The 21,750-nt window shown below is 42.5% G+C and overlaps 1 protein-coding gene across 2 annotated transcripts in view; it reads left to right on the forward strand.

Moving 5' to 3' along the window:
• The window catches only part of LOC137383824 (differentially expressed in FDCP 6 homolog), a 183,991-nt gene that overhangs the window by 153,359 nt on the left and 8,882 nt on the right, over positions 1 to 21,750 (forward strand). The window contains exons 9-11 of one of the 2 annotated variants that reach the window (XM_068057094.1): positions 1,770 to 1,936; positions 15,152 to 15,350; positions 21,473 to 21,563. In XM_068057094.1, the coding sequence (XP_067913195.1) occupies positions 1,770 to 1,936; positions 15,152 to 15,350; positions 21,473 to 21,563 (457 nt within the window). Of the gene's footprint in view, positions 1 to 1,769; positions 1,937 to 15,151; positions 15,351 to 21,472; positions 21,582 to 21,750 lie in introns of both variants that reach the window. The other variant, XM_068057095.1, reaches the window with a different exon arrangement.

Raw genomic sequence — 21,750 nt, forward strand, 5'->3', positions numbered from 1 at the left:
GTAGAGATGTTTCTACTTGCAGGTGAGACCAGAACTAGGAACCATAAATGTAAGACAGTCACTCATAAATCCAAAAAGCAATCCAGGAGAAACCTCTTTACCCAGAAAGTGGTTAGAATGTGGAACTTGCTACCACAGGGTGTAGTTAAGGCAAATAGCATAGATGCTTTCAAGGGGAACCTTGATAAGCGCATGATGGAACAGAAGGATCTGTTGATACTGATGGATGAAGAAGGGTGAGAGGAGGCTCATGTGAAGCATAAACACTGGCATGGATCTATTGGGCCGAATGGCCTCTTTCTGTGCTGTAAATCCTTTGTAATATGTCAAGATGTCTCATATGGAGAATGCAGCTGCCTGCAGTAGTGAGAAAGTTGGGCGAGGTGATTGACAGCATCATCAAATTGGTAGATTTTCAGAAATCTTTTAAAGGTAGGAGGGGAGAGGGATTTAACTTGGGAGTTCCAGATTAAAGACTGATGGCTTTCTCAACAATGGTGGAAGAGAGGCAGGAGGGGATTCACAAGAATCCAGAGTCAGAAGAAGGAAGGGCACAGGTTGGACCCATGACTGAAGGAGATTGCAGAGGTAGAGTGTGCTGAGACAATGGAGGGATTTGCAGACCAGGACAAGAATGTTTCATTTAATGTTCTAGGGGCAGGGAAGTTAGCAATGATGATAGTTGATCCCAATTTAATTAGAGCAGAATGTGACAGAGGAATTGCAGATGATTTGTAATTTATGGAGAGTGGAGCTTAGGAGACCAGAACACCAGGGAGAAGTTGAATCTGAAGGTAAGTGTGTATGAGGCTTTTGGTACTAGTGAGCATGAGGTAGCAACTGTGATGGAGCTAAGTGATCTGGGGTAGGATTTTGGATTTGGTAATCAGTTTAGGGTCAAATGGGACACCAGGATTGCATGCCCTTTGGTTTGGCTGGAGCGAGCAGTGGGAATGGAGATAGTTGCAGGCAGGGATGCAGAGTTTTTGATTGGAGCCAGATAAAATAGCTTCAGTCTTAGTGTTCTTGATTTCAAACAGCAGTCTGGCAACATAACAGTAGTCATTGAGTTGAAAGAAATGGTGGAGAAGCAGAGATTAACGCCATCAGTATGCATATGGAAATTTATCCTATGCTACAAGGGGATAGTGTGTAAATAAGAAAAAGCAGGGGACCATCATTGGTGCTTTCGAGTATACCGGAGGTGAGACTGCAAGGGGCAGGAGGAAAGGCCATTGCTGTAGATATACTGGTGTTTGATTCAGTTAAGTATTTATTGTTTGCATTTTTCATTTTATATTGATCAAGGTGAGAGATCTTAGTTGTGGAGAATGGAACAGCTTTTTTCACATACCCAGTGTCAGCACCATAGTTCAAGGGTATCACGGTTTGGTACAGAATAAAATTCCATCCACAATGTTACTCAGTGCCAATGTCTGAAAAATACCCAGGTGATATTTTTGCTTTTCCTGTATCAACCACCGCGTGGTTCATCTGAATGAAATTGTGACGGATTTGTGCTGTTGAGCAGATGCCCATTGTGAACTGGATTGAGGTTGCCCACAGAGGACCCTTACAGTCAGCAGATAGAGGAGATTTTCATCTCATCAGTTGGGCAAGATTTTAGACCAGGTCTCGGATGAGAAATCACTATCTAACCCAATGATCAAGAACATCAATAGTTTGAATGGACAGGCCAAACTAAACTTAAGGCTACAGGTCACTGACAGGTGTAATTTGCATATTCATTAACCATGCTTTCTCTTCAGGCTCGAGCCAGTATGCAAGCAGAGATGGTGTTGAAGGAGGCAGAGGCAGACCGTCAGAAAAAACGGATTCGTGAACTGGAGGATATGCAGAAACTCCTTGAGGAAGCTCTTCATGCTGAAGTAACTGCTCGCCAGGAAGAGGAAGCAAAGAGATATGCACAGACCAGGTATGAGGAAAATACAAATCTATTTAAAAGTGAACGAGAGCTGGCAGGGCAGTGACATACTATCTTGTGCACCAATGGGCAGTACCATGGGCAAAGCAGTACATTGATAGGACTTTGGGGTCACATTCACCAGCCTGTACATGACTAAGCTCCCAATTTGATTCATGGTGCTGTGAGGAAGAAGAATGTTCACGGGAAAATCAGAGGGAGAGTCTTTGCTTGCCTGCCATCATGTCGGTCCTATTGCTCAGTAATTGAACACGTTTCCATTTTTGCCCAGTCTGCCCTGTTTAAAATATGTGAGGTGGTAACAGCGGGAAATTTCCAGTTTGGTGGATCAGGTCAAGAACCGTGCCCGTTGTCAGGGAGAACCCGTAACATTCAGCTCTTGGGAAAGCACATTGCTGGCCTGTATGGGCAAAAAATATTAACCTAGCACTAAGTGACATTGACGGCAGGAGAGTATAATAATGTTTCAGTGTATCCAACAGCACTAGCATTGGGTCAGTTAAATTTTGGGTTGCCTGTGATAACATTGTTGCTGTTGGAGGCAGCTCTGTAGAAACAAAAGGGCATAAGAAGGGGCAGGAAAGAAGGATTGTTTTACTGTTGAAGAACAAGTACGGGCAACAATTCTACAACCTGTTATTTCTGACAGCAGTTATCTGTGTCGCTGCAGCAGATTTCCCCTAACCTCTTCGTCCTTGAGATAAACCACATGTTTATGCCACTAAGACAGTATTTCGATTCTGCAAATAATATCATTTACCCTCTTTAAATTGGGATATGATCACTGGCAGTAAAACTGCTCTCCCTGACCTATCAGGTGCTCTAACAGCCTTACATTGCAGTCTGATCAGAAGTTTCCATGACCATTCACACACTCCAGATTTTCCAATGTACTTTCTACTGAAGTGATCGTGTTTTTCTTCACTAAACACATACTCTACTGGATTCCCATTCTCAACAAAGGATTTCCTAAGCATACATCTTTGACCAACAATGGTCTGTGTACTCAACATTGATCCATACAACAACTAAGTATCAAGAACCCTATTGATTCTTGCAGTATCTCTGCAACTTTTGATCCCAATCCCGTGAATTTTGCTGAGTGTCAGTTCATTGGCTCTGGGTTCCAATAAACCTTCACAACAGTTTAGTTGTCTGAGGATGGTAAAGTGTAATGCAATGTTATTTAATGTGACACTACCCCCACAGCTGCGTGACTGACTGGGACATAAGATTTGTATTGTGGTCTGGCAAAATTCATTCTGGGAACCTGATCTGTTAAATCACTACCAATTACTTCAGCCTTGGCTGATTTGAGAATTGCTACGCCTGTATATTTGGATGCATAGCCTACCATTGTCAATAAGTGGCGTTCCTCAGATTTACTTCATGAAAGTAACAATTCTGTTGTGTATCTACCCCTTTTTTAAAAAAAATGATAGTTATTTAAGACTGTTACTTAATCTGGATTCAGTCTCCCATACACACATTTTCTGGAATCAACATGTCTTACAGCAATGTGCCACATCTATGATACACACATCCACATTTAGTTAAGCATTTCCCTGTGGGACTCCATAATGCTTGGCTTGTTCAGCCATTTGATGCAAGGTTTTCATTTCAGATCATTGTATCATAGAATAGTGCAGCACAGGAGGCCATTCGGCCCATCAAGTCTGTACCAGCTCTTTCGAAGAGCATTCTGGTTAGTCCCACTCCCCCACTCTTTCCCTATATTCCTGCAATTTTGTCTTCTTCAAGTAGTTATCCAGTTCCCTTTTGTTAAATCTGTACATCTGAATCCTTACCTTTGTATCCACCACCCTATCAGGCGGTACGGGGAGACAGTGGTATCACGGTAATGTGACTGAACTAGTAATCTAGAGGCCCAGGCTGGTGGAATTTACATTCAATTAATTAACAAAAAAAATCTGGGATTGAAAGCTAGGTCTCGGTAGTGGTGCCATGAAACTATCATCGATTGTTGTAAAAATCCATCTGGTTCACTAATGTCCTTTAAGGAAGGAAATCTTCCGTCCTTACCAGGTCTGGTCTACGTGTGACTCCAGACCCACAGCAATGTGGTTGACTGTTAACTGCCCTCTGAAATGGCCCAGCAAGCCACTCAGTTGTCAACTAGGGATGAGCAACAAATGCTGGCCTGGCCAGCGACACCCACAAAGAATTTGAAAAAAACATACATTCCAAATCCTAAACACTTGCTTCGTAACAAAGTTTTCCTATGTTGCCTCTGTTCTTTTGCCAGTCACCTTAAATCTGTGCCTTCTGGTTATTGATCTTTCAGCCATTGGATTCTCTTTAAGTTAAGGTTTTCTTTATTGACTCTATCTCTACCTGAATCTTAACTTCATCCACTTGCCTTGGCTCCATATCCTTTCATACCCTTGTCCAGCAAAAATCTATCAAACTCAGATTCAAAATTATTAATGGAGCTAGCATCTAGTGTTTTTACCACCTTTTGCATGAAGAAATATTTCCTAACCTCTCTCCTGGTCTGGCTGTGGTGATTTTAAGGTTATGTCCCCTTTTTCCTATACTCCCTCACCAGCAAAAAATGTTTGTCAACCCTATCAATTTCTTCCAATATCCTAAAAATATCAATCAAGTTACCCCTCGACCCACCATATTCCAGGGAATACAAGCCTAGTTTATGTAATCTCTCCTCGTAGTATAAAACTTGGTAAAATTCTGATGAATCTGCACAGCATTTCGTCCAAGACTAATATTTCCTTTCTAACATGCGGTGTCCAGAACTGTTCACAGTACTCCAGATGTGGTCTAACCATGGCTTTGTACAACTGTAGCAGAACTTCCCTTTATATTCTAGTCCTCTAGTTATAAAGGATAATAATACTTTAAACTTTTTGATTATTTTTAGTACCTGACTACTACATTTTAATGATCTGTGTGCCTGGACCCCTAAATCTCTTTGGACCTCCACTGTTCCTAGCTTTTCACCATTTAAATAAAATTTGGATTGATTCTTGCCTGCATTGAAATCCACCTGCCACAGTTTAACCCACTCACTTAATCTATCTAAGTCATCTTGTAATTTTATGCTCTCATCTACGCTACTTGCAATACCACCAATCTTTGAGTCACTAGCAACTTGGATATACAGCTCTATATTGTGTTATCTGAGTCATTAATAAATATAGTAAATAGTTGATACCCCAGCAAAGATACTCGTGGAATACCACGAGTCAGTTCCTTCCAACTCGAATACATGAGACAGCAGAAACTGATTGCGTCTTTACCATATCTTTACTAACACATAGACAGAAGCGGGAACTATTGCTGATTTAGTTTCCTCCTTCATCATGCGAGTAAAATGGAGTCGAAGTGCAGATGAGTCGTAGTATAATTGAATGGCAGAGTAGGCCCGAGGGGTTGAATGGCCTACTCCTGTCCCTAATGTCCCTATGATGCTGACACCAATTGTAGTGCCATCTATCACTGGCCCAGCTGAGGTCAGCACAGATCAGGGACTGAATCTGGATCCTTGTCTGTATGGACAAATATATCATGTGGTACATTTACTGATAAGTTATCAGGGGAACCATTTGGCTGAGCATTTATTTGAAAAATATAAGCCATAAGTGCCGCCAAGCTCTTTGTTTAAATCAACAGCTCATGAACATTTTTCTCCAACTTTTACATTCTTGGAGATATTCATATTAGCATGAACTACATCCGGCGCAGATCACCTTGAAACTGTTTCAGCTGTGGTTGCGTCTCAAGCAAATGGGCTTGAGACAGGCAAGCTCGTGCTGACCTTGTTTTGCATTTGTCTCAAATTCGCTTTCAAGGTCTGTCATTGATCATAGTGGTCGGAAAGCAGAATAAAATCTACATTGCCTTCCTTTTGAAGCTTGAAACTCGTTCACTGGTGACAAACAATGGGCGGCAGTGGTTAGCACCGCAGCCTCACAGCTCCAGCAACCCGGGTTCAATTCTGGGTACTGCCTGTGTGGAGTTTGCAAGTTCTCCCTGTGTCTGCGTGGGTTTCCTCCGGGTACTCCAGGTTCCTCCCACCACCAAAAACTTGCAGGTTGATAGGTAAATTGGCCATTATAAATTGCCCCTAGTATAGATAGGTGGTAGGGGAATATAGGGACAGGTGGGGATGTGGTAGGAATATGGGATTAGTGTAGGATTAGTATAAATGGGTGGTTGATGGTCGGCACAGACTTGGTGGGCCGAAGGGCCTGTTTCAGTGCTGTATCTCTAAATAAAAATAAATAAATAAACCAAAACTCTATCAAACTAAGCTACCATACTACTTTAAACAAGGAATTGCAGGATTCTCTCACAGTTGAGGCAATGAGGAGCAGAGCAATACAGATCAGGAAGATTCAACTTTTGATCCCCGGTCTATGCTGAGCCAGTTGATCTCAGTTGTGGAGTTACCTGACAGACAACGAATATCCAAATTGCTTCTCTGAAAACGCTGTTGGTCCTCAATTTTATTATTTCAGTGCTAAAGGAGTTATTAGCTCCTCCATGGCAAACTGAGTAGCTGACCCATAACCACTAAGAAGATTACACTGCGAAGGAAGATGATGTCATAGAATCCTAGAGTAGTACAGTAAAGAAGGAGGCCATTCGGCCTATCTATTCTGCACTGGCACTTTGAAGAACGATCCAGTTCGTCCCACTCTCCCTGCTCTTTCCACAGGTCCCTGCAATATAGACTTGGGAAAAAGTGGTGTCACGGAAAACATACCTGTCAAAATTAGACATATTAATTTCGTCATATAGAACATTATTTTTGAACTGTTACTGGACTTGAAATAACTTGTTTAAAAAGACCACAACAGTGGCTGAAAACATGGCTGCACATTTGCATTCTAAAAGACAGTTGCATGAAGAAGACAATGGGAGTGCCTCCCTGATTCAATTAGCCAGATGGATGTTTGTCAATAGAGATGATCAAGAGACATTGAATGTGTAAGAGCCAGCATTCCACCCCACCACTGAGTGTCTGCTAAGCTTGAAGAAATCCACAAACCTCGCAGGAGAGACTGTTCCAAATAAGGAGCTAGTCACATGACTAACGTGCAGGGCAACCTCGGGTTGTTTGAATTGTGCCACACGGAAAGGGACAGACTGCAATTTGAAGACCAAAGAGAAGGAAGATCTCTCCCTGTCTCTGTATCTCAAGCAAAACTCCAGGGACCCGCGGAAGTAACTTAAGCCTCAAGACTGAAGACTGAAGATGTAGGGTGGCACAGTGGCGCAGTGGTTAGCACCGCAGCCTCACAACTCCAGCGACCCGGGTTCAATTCTGGGTACTGCCTGTGTGGAATTTGCAAGTTCTCCCTGTGTCTGCGTGGGTTTTCTCTGGGTGCTCCAGTTTCCTCCCACAAGCCAAAAGACTTGCAGGTTGATAGGTAAATTGGCCACTATAAATTGCCCCTAGGTAGGTGGTAGGGAAATATAGGGACAGGTGGGGATGTGGTAGGAATATGGGATTAGTGTAGGAATAGTATAAATGGGTGGTTGATGGTCGGCACAGACTCGGTGGGCCGAAGGGCCTGTTTCAGTGCTGTATCTCTAAAACTAAAAAACTAAAACTATCAGCGAAACAAGTTTGAAAGTGTGCACTGGGCCCCACAAGAACTGTGAGACTTAACTTCAATCAAAGACTTTACATCCAACTCAAAACCAGTAACTGAACTCCAGCTATTACTTCAAATCTTTCCACTTTTTTCTCCTCCTCTCTATTTGCGTTTGTGTTTATTGCATATGCATGCTAGCATGGTCATGTCGCATATTCTTAGTAGTTTTAACTGAGTTAGAGTTTTAAGGTTAATAAACTTTCACCTTTCTTGTTTAAATCTGAGAAAACCTGTCTGGTTGATTTCTTTGCCATTACAGTTAAAGAGAAGTGGGCAAAGACTCACTGAAAGGGAAGCTAAAACACGGTGTTGTAAAAGTTAAACACTATTACGGCCAAACCAGGAAGAGGCTGAGAGGGGGAAGCCTAGACCCCTTTCTTACCTGGTTGTAACAGAAATTTTGGGGCTCGTCCGGGATTGGACCCATAGACAAATGAGAAGTTGGAAGTGGGAAGTCAAATTAATCCAATCGAAAAGAGAAAAGATTTCGACATAGGTTTTCTTGTGGTTGTGTGTGCGAGAATACTAATATGTCTGTGACTGAAGCCAGTATCTGCCCAAGCCAGGATGAAGTAACTTGGGATAAGTTAAAGGCACTGTCTATGTAAGAGTTGAGGAACATGGCTGAGCAGTGTGGTATCACTTTCTGTGCCAAGGCTAGGAAATCGGAGCTCCTAAGACGAGTGGCCAACCATTTTTCCCTCGAATCTGAAGAAGCAGAGACAGGGTTAGAAATAGACTCCGACAGGGTATTGCTAACAAAGATACGATTGGAACGGAGGAAACTTGAATTAGAAGACAGGGAAAGAGAGAGGAGAGAGAAAGAGAAAGAACCTTCCAGAAGGAATGTGAGGAAAGAGAGCTGAGGCAGCTTGAATTAACTAGGGGGCAACAGAGTAACCCCAGTTAAAGCATGGAAGATACAAGTGCGGGGCTGTGTACGGAATTGTTAAAATTTTCCCAACTGATCCCAAAATTCAATGAAAGAGATGTGGAAGCATTTTTTGTATCTTTTGAGAAACTTGCAAGGCAGTTAAAATGGCCGGCTGAGAGCTGGACTCTCCTGCTGCAAAGTAAGCTAACAGGAAAAGCCCATGAGGTTTATTCCCTGTTGTCAGATGAGAGTTCATCAAATTATGAAGTGACAAAAAATGCTATCCTCGGGGCATATGAGCTAGTACCAGAAGCCTACCGCCAGAAGTTTCGAACCCTCAGGAAGCAAGCTGATCAAACTTACTTGGAGTTTGAGAGAAGTAAGCAGCTGGATTTTGACCAGTGGTTGAGTGCTCTTAAAGTGCAGCCCAGCTATGAAAACCTCAGAGAGGTAATTCTGCTAGAGGAATTTAAAAACTGTCTCCCACTCTCCATAAAGACTCATGTAGAGGAACAAATACTTCATAGAGCAAGGCAAGCTGCAGTTCTGGCTGATGAGTTTGCTCTAATATACAAGTTGGTTCCCCAGGGGAAAACCTTTCCTAGTCATGCCCACAAATCTGAAAAGGACAAAGGGTGGGAAGGTGATAGGAGCCCAAGCAATCCTGGGAGAGAATGAAAAGCAGGAGACACAGGGGTTCCTCCTCCAGTCAAAAAGGAAGGTTCTGTAAGTAGGAGTGAGACCCGGAGACCTGTGTGCTTCCATTGTAATAAAGCAGGTCGTCTAAGAGCTGACTGCTGGAAACTACGGGGAAAGCCTGTAGGGTTAATCAGGGCACACCCGCTCAGTGAAGAAGAAGGAACCCTGATGGAAAGCACAGCAGAACAAGCTGTGGCTTTAACTGCTGCAGTAGTAAGGCCCAGAAAACAAGAGGACAGAATCTTGCTCAATTATGTTGTCCTCCTGTGATCAAATAGGCTGTTAATGCTCTTCGTCAAATTCATCCATTGATAATGGTCATTTAGGTGAAGTATTAGAGTACAAACTATTACCTGTTATAATTTGTTGTATGTTGTCCAATTGCTGTGATACCTGTCTTTAATCTATGTGGTATTATCTTAAAGCAGTGAGTGGCATCAGCAACAGTGCAACTTGCATTTCTTTTTTTTTAAACTTGTTTTTTGTGAAATTCATGGAGATAGAGTAATACTCCCTCCCTAACACCACTGTGGGTGTCCCTACACCATATGGACTGCAGCGGTTCAAGAAGATAGCTCACCACCACCTTCTCAAGGGCAATTAGGGATGGGTAATACCGATGCCCACATCCCAACAAGAACACAAGAAATAGGAACAGTAATAGACCATATGGCCCATCGAGCCTGCTCCACCATTCAAAACGATCATGGCTGATCTTGGGCTTCAATTCCACTTTCCAGCCCGCTCCCCATATCCCTTGATTCCCTGCGAGACCAAAAATCTATCGATCCCAGCCTTAAATGTATTCAATGAATTAAAAAAACAAGGAAAAATTGAATCATAATTCCCCAGCTGACAGACATCAGGCCCTTTTCAGCTACTGCTGTTGTGGCAGATTCTGGGGTGATTTGACCGCAGATTGTCCCCTCTTGGATTTCTAGCTTTTGTCCAGCACTTCTTGTGATAATTTTGCTATCAAGAACTTGTGCTATGGGAAATTGTGAGTGCAAACCAGGGCCCCAATTCTGTGCAAGTTGGATGGGAGCACGTATGAACTGTCCCATTATATCCATCATTTATTCACTTTTTCTTCAATGTTTAGAAGAACATTACAGTGCAGTACAGGCCCTTCGGCCCTCAATGTTGCGCCGACCTGTGAAACCATCTGACCTACACTATTCCATTTTCATCCATATGTCTATCCAATGACCACTTAAATGCCCTTAAAGTTGGCGAATCTACTACTGCTGCAGGCAGGGCGTTCCACGCCCTTACTACTCTCTGAGTAAAGAAACTACCTCTCACATCTGTCCTATATCTATCACCCCTCAACTTGAAACTATGTCTCCTCGTGTTTGCCATCACCATCCGAGGAAAAAGACGCTCACTATCCACCCTATCTAACCCTCTGATTATCTTATGTGTCTCTATTAAGTCACCTCTCCTCCTCCTTCTCTCCAATGAAAACAACCTCAAGTCCCTCAGCCTTTCCTTGTAAGACCTTCCCTCCATACCAGGCAATTGTTGAAATGGAGAATTTGCTGATTTTGACTTAAAGCAATCATTTCTTATTTCTATGCTGATCCATCCTCTCTTGTTAATTCTAATATCATTGTACTTTATACTGAGAATTGACATTTGGTTAATTTATGATTTCTTTGTAATGACCAATATGCTAATTATGAACTTCAGTTTTAGAAGGACATCAACACAATAAAACAATCTATTGATCCAAAATGATTTCCCTCTTTTTCTTCTCTCCCTCCCATAATCTTCATGTATACAATACTCAAGCTCGATATCACCTAATGTATCTTATTTACTTCTGCTTTAAAAAGAACAATTCAACTCTAATGGTGTCCCTGCTGTCCTCGGTTTCTCTATTTAAAAATATATCTCTAAAAAAAAAAACGTTGATCAGCTTTTAAATGTTTGTTGATTTTAGTTGTATTAATTGTGGGGGAATGAAGTGGGAACACAGAGGGTCCTATCTTATAGTAGTAGCCAATCCCCTTACTTGAGGAGGGATGTAGTTGCATTGGAGGCAGTTCAGAGGAGGTTCACTAGATTGATTCCAGAGATGAGGGATTTGTCTTATGAAGAGAGATTGAATACTTTAAGCCTTTACTCTCTAGAGTTTAAAAGAATGAGAGGAGATCTAATTGAGGTATATAAGATGATTAAGGGGATTGACAAAATAGATGTAGAGAGGATGTTTCCTCTTGTGGGGCAATCTAGAACGAGAGATCATAGTTTTAGGATAAGGGGTAGCAGATTTTAAACTGAGATGAGGAGAAATTACTTCTCTCAAAGGGTCGTGAGTCTGTGGAATTCACTATCCCAGAGTGCGGTGGGTGCCGGGACATTGAGTAAATTTAAGGAGGAGATAGACAGATTTTTAATTAGTAAAGAGTTGAAGGGTTATGAACAACGTGCAGGAAAGTGGAGTTGAGGCTGAGATGAGATTAGCCATGATCGTATTGAATGGCGGAGCAGGCTCGAGGGGCTGAATTGCCTAATCCAGCTCCTGGTTCTTATGACCTTATGTAGTTTAAAACATTGCACTGTTGGAACATTCTTAAATCAGTCGATCCCTGTAAAGTTGTGAGCTTTTTAGTGCAGTGAAACTGGCTGGATAACTTGTATTTTGTTGACATTGTCTTACATGCAATGATTTGATGGTAGTCATGTCATAGTGTGTCTCTGTTTTTTACAATTCCATTGTTGGGTCATCATAGCACTAGCAGGAAACTCATTACTGAAGTATAGAGCTTGATGCAGAATCGATCATTTCATTGTATATTTACGTATTAATTCTTCATATATCTACAGTTTTACCTCTACGCTATTATGTTCAATACAAGTGAGACCTACAAAGTCTCAAACATAACCCCACCTTTATTCATCTTGTTTATTCATTCTTGTTTGAAGTACATGGATATCATGAAACTTGATGTGAATCAATATCAATACCAGGTTTAATAGCACTTCCGGGCACATTGAAAACATGCACCAGTCAAATCTATATTATTTACCTTGACTTAGTTTGAGCCAACATTATAAAAATAACACGTACACTTTCAGATCTCTTCACTCATGTGAAAATATCATTGAGGTAGCATTGGTACCTAAGAGGTAAGTGCTAGATTAGATCCTATGAGAGTTTGTGCCACTGCCTGTTGTGGCCTAGTTTATAGTTGTCCGCTGCTGTCACATTTTGTCTGCTCTGTTGCCCCCTTCACTTGCTGCCTATTGTGCAATCCTCTCCACCTCCTGCTCTCTGAAGTTACTATTTCTTCGACAAAGGCAAAATACTGCAGATGCTGGAAATCTGAAACCAAACAAAAAGTGCTGGAAATACTCAGCAGGTCTGGCAGCATCTGTGGAGAGAGAAGCAGAGTTAACGTTTCAGGTTCTGATGAAAGGTCACAGACCTGAAATGTTAACTTTACTTCACTCTCCACAGATGCTGCCAGACCTGCTGAGTATTTCCAGCACTTTTTGTTTTGTTTACTATTTCTTCTGTTGGTTGCAATATGTAGATCAAAAGTGAGGGTGCAGTCTTTTCCAATCCTCTAGGCCCACAAAGCTCAAAGCACCACAACCTACCAGAGAAGGAACTTGCAAATAAGTGCACATAGAAGGGCAATGGCTCAGGGCTGCCCTGTGGATAGTGAGAGGTGGAGGTTGGGATCTGGTCCAAATCCAGTCCAAAGGCAGTGCTTCAGAAACCCCATTCTGGATGGAGTTTAGGCACCTCCTACAAAAGAGAACTTGATTTGTTTAAACTATACATCTCTTTGTGTTGATCATAAAATCTTGTGTTGCAGGAAGATGCACCTTCGGTAGTTTTTATGCTATTTAAATATTACATAGAATTTACAGCACAGAAGCAGGCCATTCAGCCCACATCAGCCTCCTCCCACTCATCTCACCCTCAGATATCAGTGAGACAGGTGTGTGTCTCTATCCTTGGTGTGCTGTTTGACAATGACACTCATTTAAAAGCCAACGTTTGTTGTTTTTCAGAGAAAAGTGGATGGAAATGTGATCCCTAAAACACCATAAAAATCCCATCTAATTAAAAATGGAATTTGATTTACTCAGTCTGGTAAAGCAGATCTGCTATAGGATGGTCCGAGCCTATTTTGATAGCTTTGTGGATCTCCTTGATTGGCAGTGCACTAATCCACGAAGCTGCAAACTCCATTAATATTGCCATATCATTCCACATAGGGCCTTTAACAAAAAAGCTCAGTGTCTTAAGCAGCAGCAGGTCATGGAGTCATTTATGGTGCAGAAGGAGGTTTTTTGGCCCATCGAGGCCATGCTGGCTCTCCATGGAGCTATGCAGTCAGTCCCACACCCTGGCTCGATCCCTGTGGCCCTGCAAGTCTATTTCTCTCAGGTGGCCATCCAACTTCCTCTTGAAGTCATTGATTGTCTTCGCTTCCACCACCCTTGTGGGCAGTGAGTTCCAGGTCATTACCACCTGCTGTGTAAAAAAGTGCTTCCTCATAATCCCCCTGCATCTTTTGCCCAAAACCTTCAATCTGTGTCCCCTAATGGTTGTATATTAGTTAATGGGAACAGTTTTTCCTTGTCTAACTTATCTAAGCCTGTCATAACCTTGAACACTTCTATTAAATCTAACCTCACATCCTTTCTGAAGTGTGATGACCAGAACTGGACGCAGTACTCTAGTTGGGGTCTAGCCAGAGCTTTATAAAGGTAGTCCTGGGTGGCTGTGTGATGGCAAGGTGAGATCCAAGCCTTGCCACAGCACCCATCCGTAAGGCTGCCCCAGCTCTGTAAACACATCCACATTGTTTCCCCCAGGGGTCTGCGGACCCCAGTTTGAGAACCATTGATTTAAGTTATGGGTTGAATGAAAATCGAAAACTACATTCTTAGAAAAGGAACATAACATGTAAGAACTTATTGTCAGTACAATTCATGTATTTGGTTCTCAAATATGTGTAAAAACAGAAGCTTAATATAAATTGCTGCAAACTGTTGTCAGTAAGATACAAAGTGCAGTAAAAGTCACATCAGATACTATGTAGAGTTTTTGAAAACAATTTTTTTTAATTATTGAAAGTTTTATATCTAAAATAAATCATGCCTTGATGTGGTGTTTTGTATTGTTACTGTTGATATGGGGTCTGTGGAGTCCATGGAACACAGCTAAGTGTTCCACTGAGGTGAACAAATTGGACACCCCTAGTGAAATATTCCAAATATGGAACCAATTTTCATTACAGCTGTTTTAGGGCCTCATTGTTTTTATAAGTACAACTGTTTTAAACAAAATACAAGCTATGTGGGTGAATGTACTTTTAACATTGCCAATATGTGGCCTGTGTACACATTTAAAAACTGTTGATGTGTGATTGAAAAGTCACCAATCAACAGTTTGATAGGCAGTTGGCTAAGCTGTAATTTTAACTAGTCCCCCTTCTCAGAATCAAGAAATGTGAATGCGTTGATATATTTGAAAATTGCAGACTCCCGGCTATTGGCCCGACTGTGGTAGGAACTAAGCAACCTAAACACATTATGCCAAATCCTGTAAATTGTGTGTGCTTTGTTCTGTCTCCGTTTCTGACCCTCCCACTGAAAGCTTTCCGCATTTTCTTGAAGCCCAGCATCAGGCGGAAGAAGTCGAACACTTCCATAATACAGTACCGAGTGAATTGCCACATTCTGTCCCAGCAGCATTATATTGTGTCTCTGTAAGACCTAGACAAAAGTGTTGTAAAAACATTTTTTGAGCCCTGACTCAACCCAGTCATGCACTGAAACCCTGTCATATTGTAACAGCTACGAGGTTCTGTTTAAAGCCCCTCTCTTAATTGACGCATCCAAATGACTGAAAAAGATAGGAGAAACAATTTTGAGAGCTGTTTTGTGTATATCAAGTCAGCAAGAATGTATATTTCCAAAGTGAAGACACCTATATGATGCATAATCTATCTGTTTTGGTATTAGATTGCTGTCTGAGGAGGAAGATAAAATGAAAGCATTGATGCAGCTAAAGGAAGAGCAGGAGGAGCTAATTATAAAAACCCAGAGAGAAAAACAGGAGTTAAAGCAAGAGATGGATAACAAGTCCAAGATTCTAGAGGAGGCTCAGAAACAGCTGGAGGAAGTGCGGGTCAACAGACAGCGAGCAGACCAGGATGTGGTGGTAAGTGTGTATGCTAAGCAACACAGCAAACTATATCAGCACTAAAACAACAACCATATTTACATAAGATCAGGAAAAGGCTAATCAACTAGGGACTAGTCTGCTCCCTAAACCACAACATTTTGCGATGTAACATCACAAGTGGAAGCAATACTTTCTAAACATTAGATGATGTGAGTTGATTATTCATGAAAATAAAGAAGGTAGAAATTCATTTCGATGAGAGTTATCACAGCAATGCATAATGTGTTCAAACCAAGATCCTATCTCTGCAATTTTAACAACACATTTATTTCAAATTGTGTTAATATTTAAACTCTAATAGTGATGCATTTGACTTGGAAAAGTCCAAACTTGAGTAATCAGCCAACAATGTGTTAGTTACAGAATTCATGAAGAATACAAAGTCCAGTAGAAATATTACATGTTCCTTTTAGTTTGGTTATATTTAGAGGAGTTAAAAAATGTCATTAGAATCAAGATTGTAAAATCAAAGTCCATGGCCAGAATTTTGCATCCCCCCCTCCAAACCCCCGCAGCAGTGGTGGTGGTGGGGGTGGGGGGGGGGATTGTAAATTTGAGTGGGAGGCGGGGGGTGCCGTTCCCATCAAGTTCCCGTCCGCGCTGCAATTTTACGAGGGCAGTGGCGAGAAATGGCCTGCCGACCCCAGGCCAATTAAGGTCCTTAAGTGGCCAATTAACTGCCACTTAAGGGCCTCCTCCCACTGCTGCAATTTTACGAGGGCAGTGGCGAGAAATGGCCTGCCGACCCCAGGCCAATTAAGGTCCTTAAGTGGCCAATTAACTGCCACTTAAGGGCCTCCTCCCACTGCAGCTGGTATATTACCAGCAGCTGGTATATTACCAGCAGCAGGCAGGCAGCTCAGGCTCCAGGAGGATGCCCAGTAAAACCTGGCAGCCTCCTTGCAGGCTGGGAGATGGGGGGGGGGGTGCCCTCATGATCGGGCACCCTGTGTCCCGCAGAGGGCCCCCCATGGCCCAACCGCCCCCACTGAAATACATTCTCCCCCACCCTTCCCCGCCCCCCCCCCAACTGACCCGACCGTGCCCCCTCCCCCCCCCCACCCCCTCACCCCCACCCCTCACCTTGCTTCGCCAGGGCCTGGCCAATTGTCCCCGGTGAGGCCTCACAAACGTACTTTTTTCTGGGGCCGGTGTCCCTCTTACTCCTCTCCCTGGCTGCAGTTCCAGCAGTGGCCACCACTCCCAGTGGCGCTGCTGGGACTGAGAACTGCTGGCCCGCTGATTGGCCGGCAGCTCTTGGAGATGGGACTTCCTGACTCAGAGGGGCGGAAGTCCCGACCGAGGCCAATTAAGGGCTTGGGCCATGTAACATCATAGTGTGGCTTCCAGGCCTGGCGGAGGAGGGCTCTCCCCTGACTTTTTGGCTGGTGGGCAGGGCCACCCGCCCAGCGTAAAATTCCGGTCCATGTCTAAAGATCATGCTGTTAGAACAGAATTAGGTAACGCGACTCTAATATTAAAGTATAATATTCTGAGATTAGTCTCCATTTTGGAACCAACAATTACAGCTGATAAATGTGCTGGAAATCAGAAATAAAAACTGAAAATGCTGAAAAACACTCAGGTCAGACAGAATCTGTGGAGAGAGAGAGAAACAGAGTTAATGTTTCAAGTAGATGATCCTTCATCAGTTCTGATGATAGATCATGAACCTGAAACATTGGCCTCCATTAACCACACCCCCATGATGGGTGAGAAACAGTCAGGGGTGGGGTTCCAAGTGTAACATAACCCCCCCCCCCCCCCCACCCCCAGCCCATCCTATGCACACCCTATGTGGTTATTATGGCGGTGGTTTTTGTGATGTCCGAAAGTCCCACTAAGGAAAGGCAGAGTTCTTCATCCACATATTTTAATTGGCTCCCATAGTGCAATTGGATGCAATTATCTTTTGCATGGGGCTCCCGGAAATTGGGAAACTTGGCTGTGAAAAGGAGATGGGAGCAGCCCCCAAAGGTAAATGTCTTTTACAGCACTCCTTGTGGGACAAGAGCAGCAGGAATGGTTCTCCCCACCCCCCCAGCCCCGCAAGGAGACCTTCGGCCTTCCCTCTGTCATTCATGACTTCTCCAGCTCCCAAGCCCCAATCACTGACCACCTGCCCTCCCAATGCCCCCTCTCCAAAAATTCCACCACCAAATCCTGATCACTGACCTCTCCATTCATCATCATGTCTGACCTCCCTCACTCTCCTAAACCTCTTCACCTTCCCCTCCCCCACCTAACCAAGCTCCTAACTCTGACTTTTCCCCCACCACCACCACCCCCAGGCACCCCGATTTCCCGTGACCATTACCAAGGGTCTCCAGCTGAAGCCTCCTGCCACTCCTGCCATAAGGAATAATGAAATCCTCCTGTTAAATTCACCAAGACCTCCAAGTCCCTGACCATGCTGAGTTCTTTGGCCATTTTCGCCTCCCACCCCCGTACTCGCCCACCCCCACCTGCCCCGTGTGCTCTCCATTTCCCCATTAATATCAGTGTCATTAACTCTGCTTCTCTCCATACAGCATCTTCTGTTTTTAATTAAATGATCCACATTAGTTTCCATATCGATGTAGTCATCAGTCAGGTTATGGTGCTAGGAGACTTAAAAGAGGGGAAATGCAGGTAACCTCCTGGACCACATCCCCTTGAATCTGGATCACAATTTTTCATTTTATTTCCAAAATGTGAAAGAAGGCACTCCCCTCTCAAAGGAAAGATTGACTTTAGTTTAGAGATACAGCACTGAAACAGGCCCTTTGGCCCACCGAATCTGTGCCGACCATCAACCACCCATTTATACTAATCCTACACTAATTCCATATTCCTACCACATCCCCACCTGTCCCTATATTCCCCTACCACCTACCTATACTAGGGGCAATTTATAATGGCCAATTAACCTATCAACCTGCAAGTCTTTGGCATGTGGGAGGAAACCAGAGCACCCGGAGGAAACCCACGCAGACACAGGGAGAACTTGCAAACTCCACACAGGCAGTACCCAGAATTGAACCCGGGTCGCTGGAGCTGTGAGGCTGCGGTGCTATCCACTGTGCCACTGTGCCGCCCCTTGTATTGCAAGCTGACCAGTTTATGGCATAGATTCTAAAGGGGTGGACATTTAGTACCGAAAAACTGGGAGACTAAGTTTGCTTTTTATCTGTCAAGACGATTATCTACCATAAAATGTTATGATGGTAAATGGGAAAGTTTTGCCACCTAATACCAGAATCACTGAGGTATAGTATAATAACTGCAGAAAATTTTAGGCTGTCTAGAAACCTTCCTAGAACAAGGCTTGGGACTTTGCTTAATCATAATACATAGAATGGTACTTGTAGGCATTTTATTTTCATGTAAATTAAGTTTTATGAAAGAGGATCTGATGCTCAATTTCCCCCCCCGCCCCCCCCCCCCCCCCACCACCCCACTCCGCCCTCAGTAAGAAGTTAAATTGGCCAGTTGACATTTATGTAAGTTCCTGTGACGCAAAGCTCCTATCTATAAAAGACCATGAAAACCCTGGTTTTGATGTGGTATAACTTGTAGCTGAGTACAGCATTGATTAGGTCTTGGCCTCTTTCTAGCAAAGGTGGTTTCTGAGTCCCATTGGCACAAGGGATTGCTGTCTGCCCTTCCTTCCAGCCTTAAAATAGAAGGAACTATCTGTGCCTGTGGATACAGAACTCTAAGATCTAAGAAAACTGGTGAATTAACTTTTGTTTCATACAGTAAAATACTCTTCCATGCTATTATAAAATAGAGAATAACTAATTGGCTCTTTTTTGTACAGTCAATATTGCTGTTAACAGGAAAATAAAGTTTATCATGGGTTTTTAAAATGCAGTTATCACCACATGGGTCAATTTTAATTATGCCTTCACTAAAGGAGGAGAGTGGCAGAAAAGGAGAATAATTTAAACATGTGGAAGCATGGCATTTAGCATGTGGTAACTGTGGTGATAAGTGGCAGATGATGTGTCAGGTTTAAGATCATAGTTACATCACTCTGATTAAAGTTGACACCATCATAAAGTGCTTATTGGGACTTTGCACTAATCATTTTGAAATTCATAGAGGTATTGCAATTGATGGCTTATGGCTTTCAAATAATTGAGATAACGCAGCCAAGATCCAAGATGCAACAATAACTATCAGAGTTCAAAAAGCTTTCAAGATATCTGTTACAGTTGACATTAGGAAACCAAACTGCCAATTGCATAACAACCTAAAACAAAGTCGCATCTTAAAATAACAGAAAATGCTGGAAGTACTCAGCAGGTTATTCGGCATAGAATCATTGAATGGTTACAGCACAGAAGGAGGCCATTCGGCCTGTCGTGTCTGTGCCGGCTCACAGCAAGAGCAACTCAGTCAGTCCCACTCCCCCACCCTTTCCCTGTAGCCTTGCACGTTTTTATTTCTACAGGTACTTATCCAATTCCTTTTGAAAGTTGGATGGAGATGATGATAGGTCATTGACTGGAAACATTAACTCTTTCTCTCTCCACATATGCTGCCAGTTGTGCTCAGTATTTTCAACATTTTCTGTTTTTATTTCAGATTTCCAGCATGCACAGTATTTTGCTTTTGTATGAGTCATGTCTTGAGCCTGTCATGGGTTGAGAGGATGAATTTTCACTTTAACATCTGGACAGTAGCAGATTGGCCGCCCATTTTAGAACTCGCCCAATTTTCACATCTAATAGAAACTAAAACCAGGCCAATTCAATACCTCCCATTTTCCACCATGTGGTAAAGTAAAAACTCACCGAATGGCTGCAGTCCAAGAAGCAAAAATATATATTGAGCAGTTGCATTTTATTTTATCATTTCTTAAACTGATCCATATTTTAAATCAGATTATTTATGATTTGCAGCAGCAACCTTTAGAATTAGTGAGGGAACTTCTGCAACATGTGCCTGGCAATAACTAGTTTTTTTATTTATTTAGAGATACAGCACTGAAACAGGCCCTTCAGCCCACCGAGTCTGTGCCGACCATCAACCACCCATTTATACTAATCCTACACTAACCCTATATCCCTAAACACATCTCAACCTGTCCCTATATTCCCCTACCACCTACCTATACTAGGGGCAATTTATAATGGCCAATTTATCTATCAACCTGCAAGTCTTTGGCTGTGGGAGGAAACCGGAGTACCCGGCGAAAACCCACGCAGACACAGGGAGAACTTGCAAACTCCACACAGGCAGTACCCAGAATTGAACCCGGGTCGCTGGAGCTGTGAGGCTGCAGTGCTAACCACTGCATGAGTTCTCTGTGCTCTCACTGTGCCATGTCCAGAGCACGTGATAGAGATTAATACATAGTAACACAATAATATCAGCTATCTTACTCCTAACAGGCCCAACTTAAGTAATGCAGCTCCTTCAATGAAGCTGGCCACTTCTCCTCTGATATATTCAGAGGATATTTCCTCGTCATGAAGTATTTGAATTAGTTAACGGACATCAGGCTGTGTCAGAATGCAGACTACTCCCGATAACTTGTCATTTTTGCACCAAAAATATGATTTAACCAATAATTTGAATTAAGAGGAGTAAAATGTACTGGACATGGTGACTTGGTGTTTCAAAAATATAAAATGAGAAGCATCAATTCCCTTTCTTTCACAACTGTTAACAGTTTTTGTGGAAATTTGGTGCTGCTTTGTCAGTTGTCTCTGCTTGCATAAATAACTTTTTAGTTCACTGTATTGCACAATAAAGTACTAGCCAGGTCAAGACTAGACAGGTCAAGATGCAATCTTCTTAAAATGAGGGATTTTTGAAATCAGTCTGTATAATATAATAATTACATTTAATGCTGTAACCAGTTGGCCATATTGTTTAACTTAGTGAATTCACAGCAGCAGAATCTACTGACAAGAGTGTGCCCTTTGTTTAATGCAACATTAATTACTTCCTTTTCTTCACACTATGATAAATGTATCTCACCAAAATTAAAGTATTAAACTTTTGCTGAGATCCTGTGCAGATATTAACACTGGACAGTTTTCCATTTGTTGGTAAATAGAGTCCATGCCAGGTTTATTTGGTGACAATTTTCTCCCCTTTTACAGGCTGCACAGAGAAAATTACGACAAGCAAGCTCACATGTTAAGCACTGGAATGTTCAGATGAATAGATTAATGCATCCAATTGGACCAGGAGGTAATCCATAATATTGAAGTAAATAATGTTTTTGAGAAGAAATGTTTTATTATTGTTTTTCAAATTGTTATATTTGTTTCAAAATTTACCTCAGAAAATCTAAGTCCAGAGTTTTTATAAAACTTTCAACTTTCTTTATGCTACAACAAAAATCTGCATCTAAAAGCTGTAATCCGATTATAAACCT

The sequence above is a fragment of the Heterodontus francisci genome, chromosome 25, assembly GCF_036365525.1.
Source record: "Heterodontus francisci isolate sHetFra1 chromosome 25, sHetFra1.hap1, whole genome shotgun sequence".
Taxonomy (NCBI): domain Eukaryota; kingdom Metazoa; phylum Chordata; class Chondrichthyes; order Heterodontiformes; family Heterodontidae; genus Heterodontus; species Heterodontus francisci.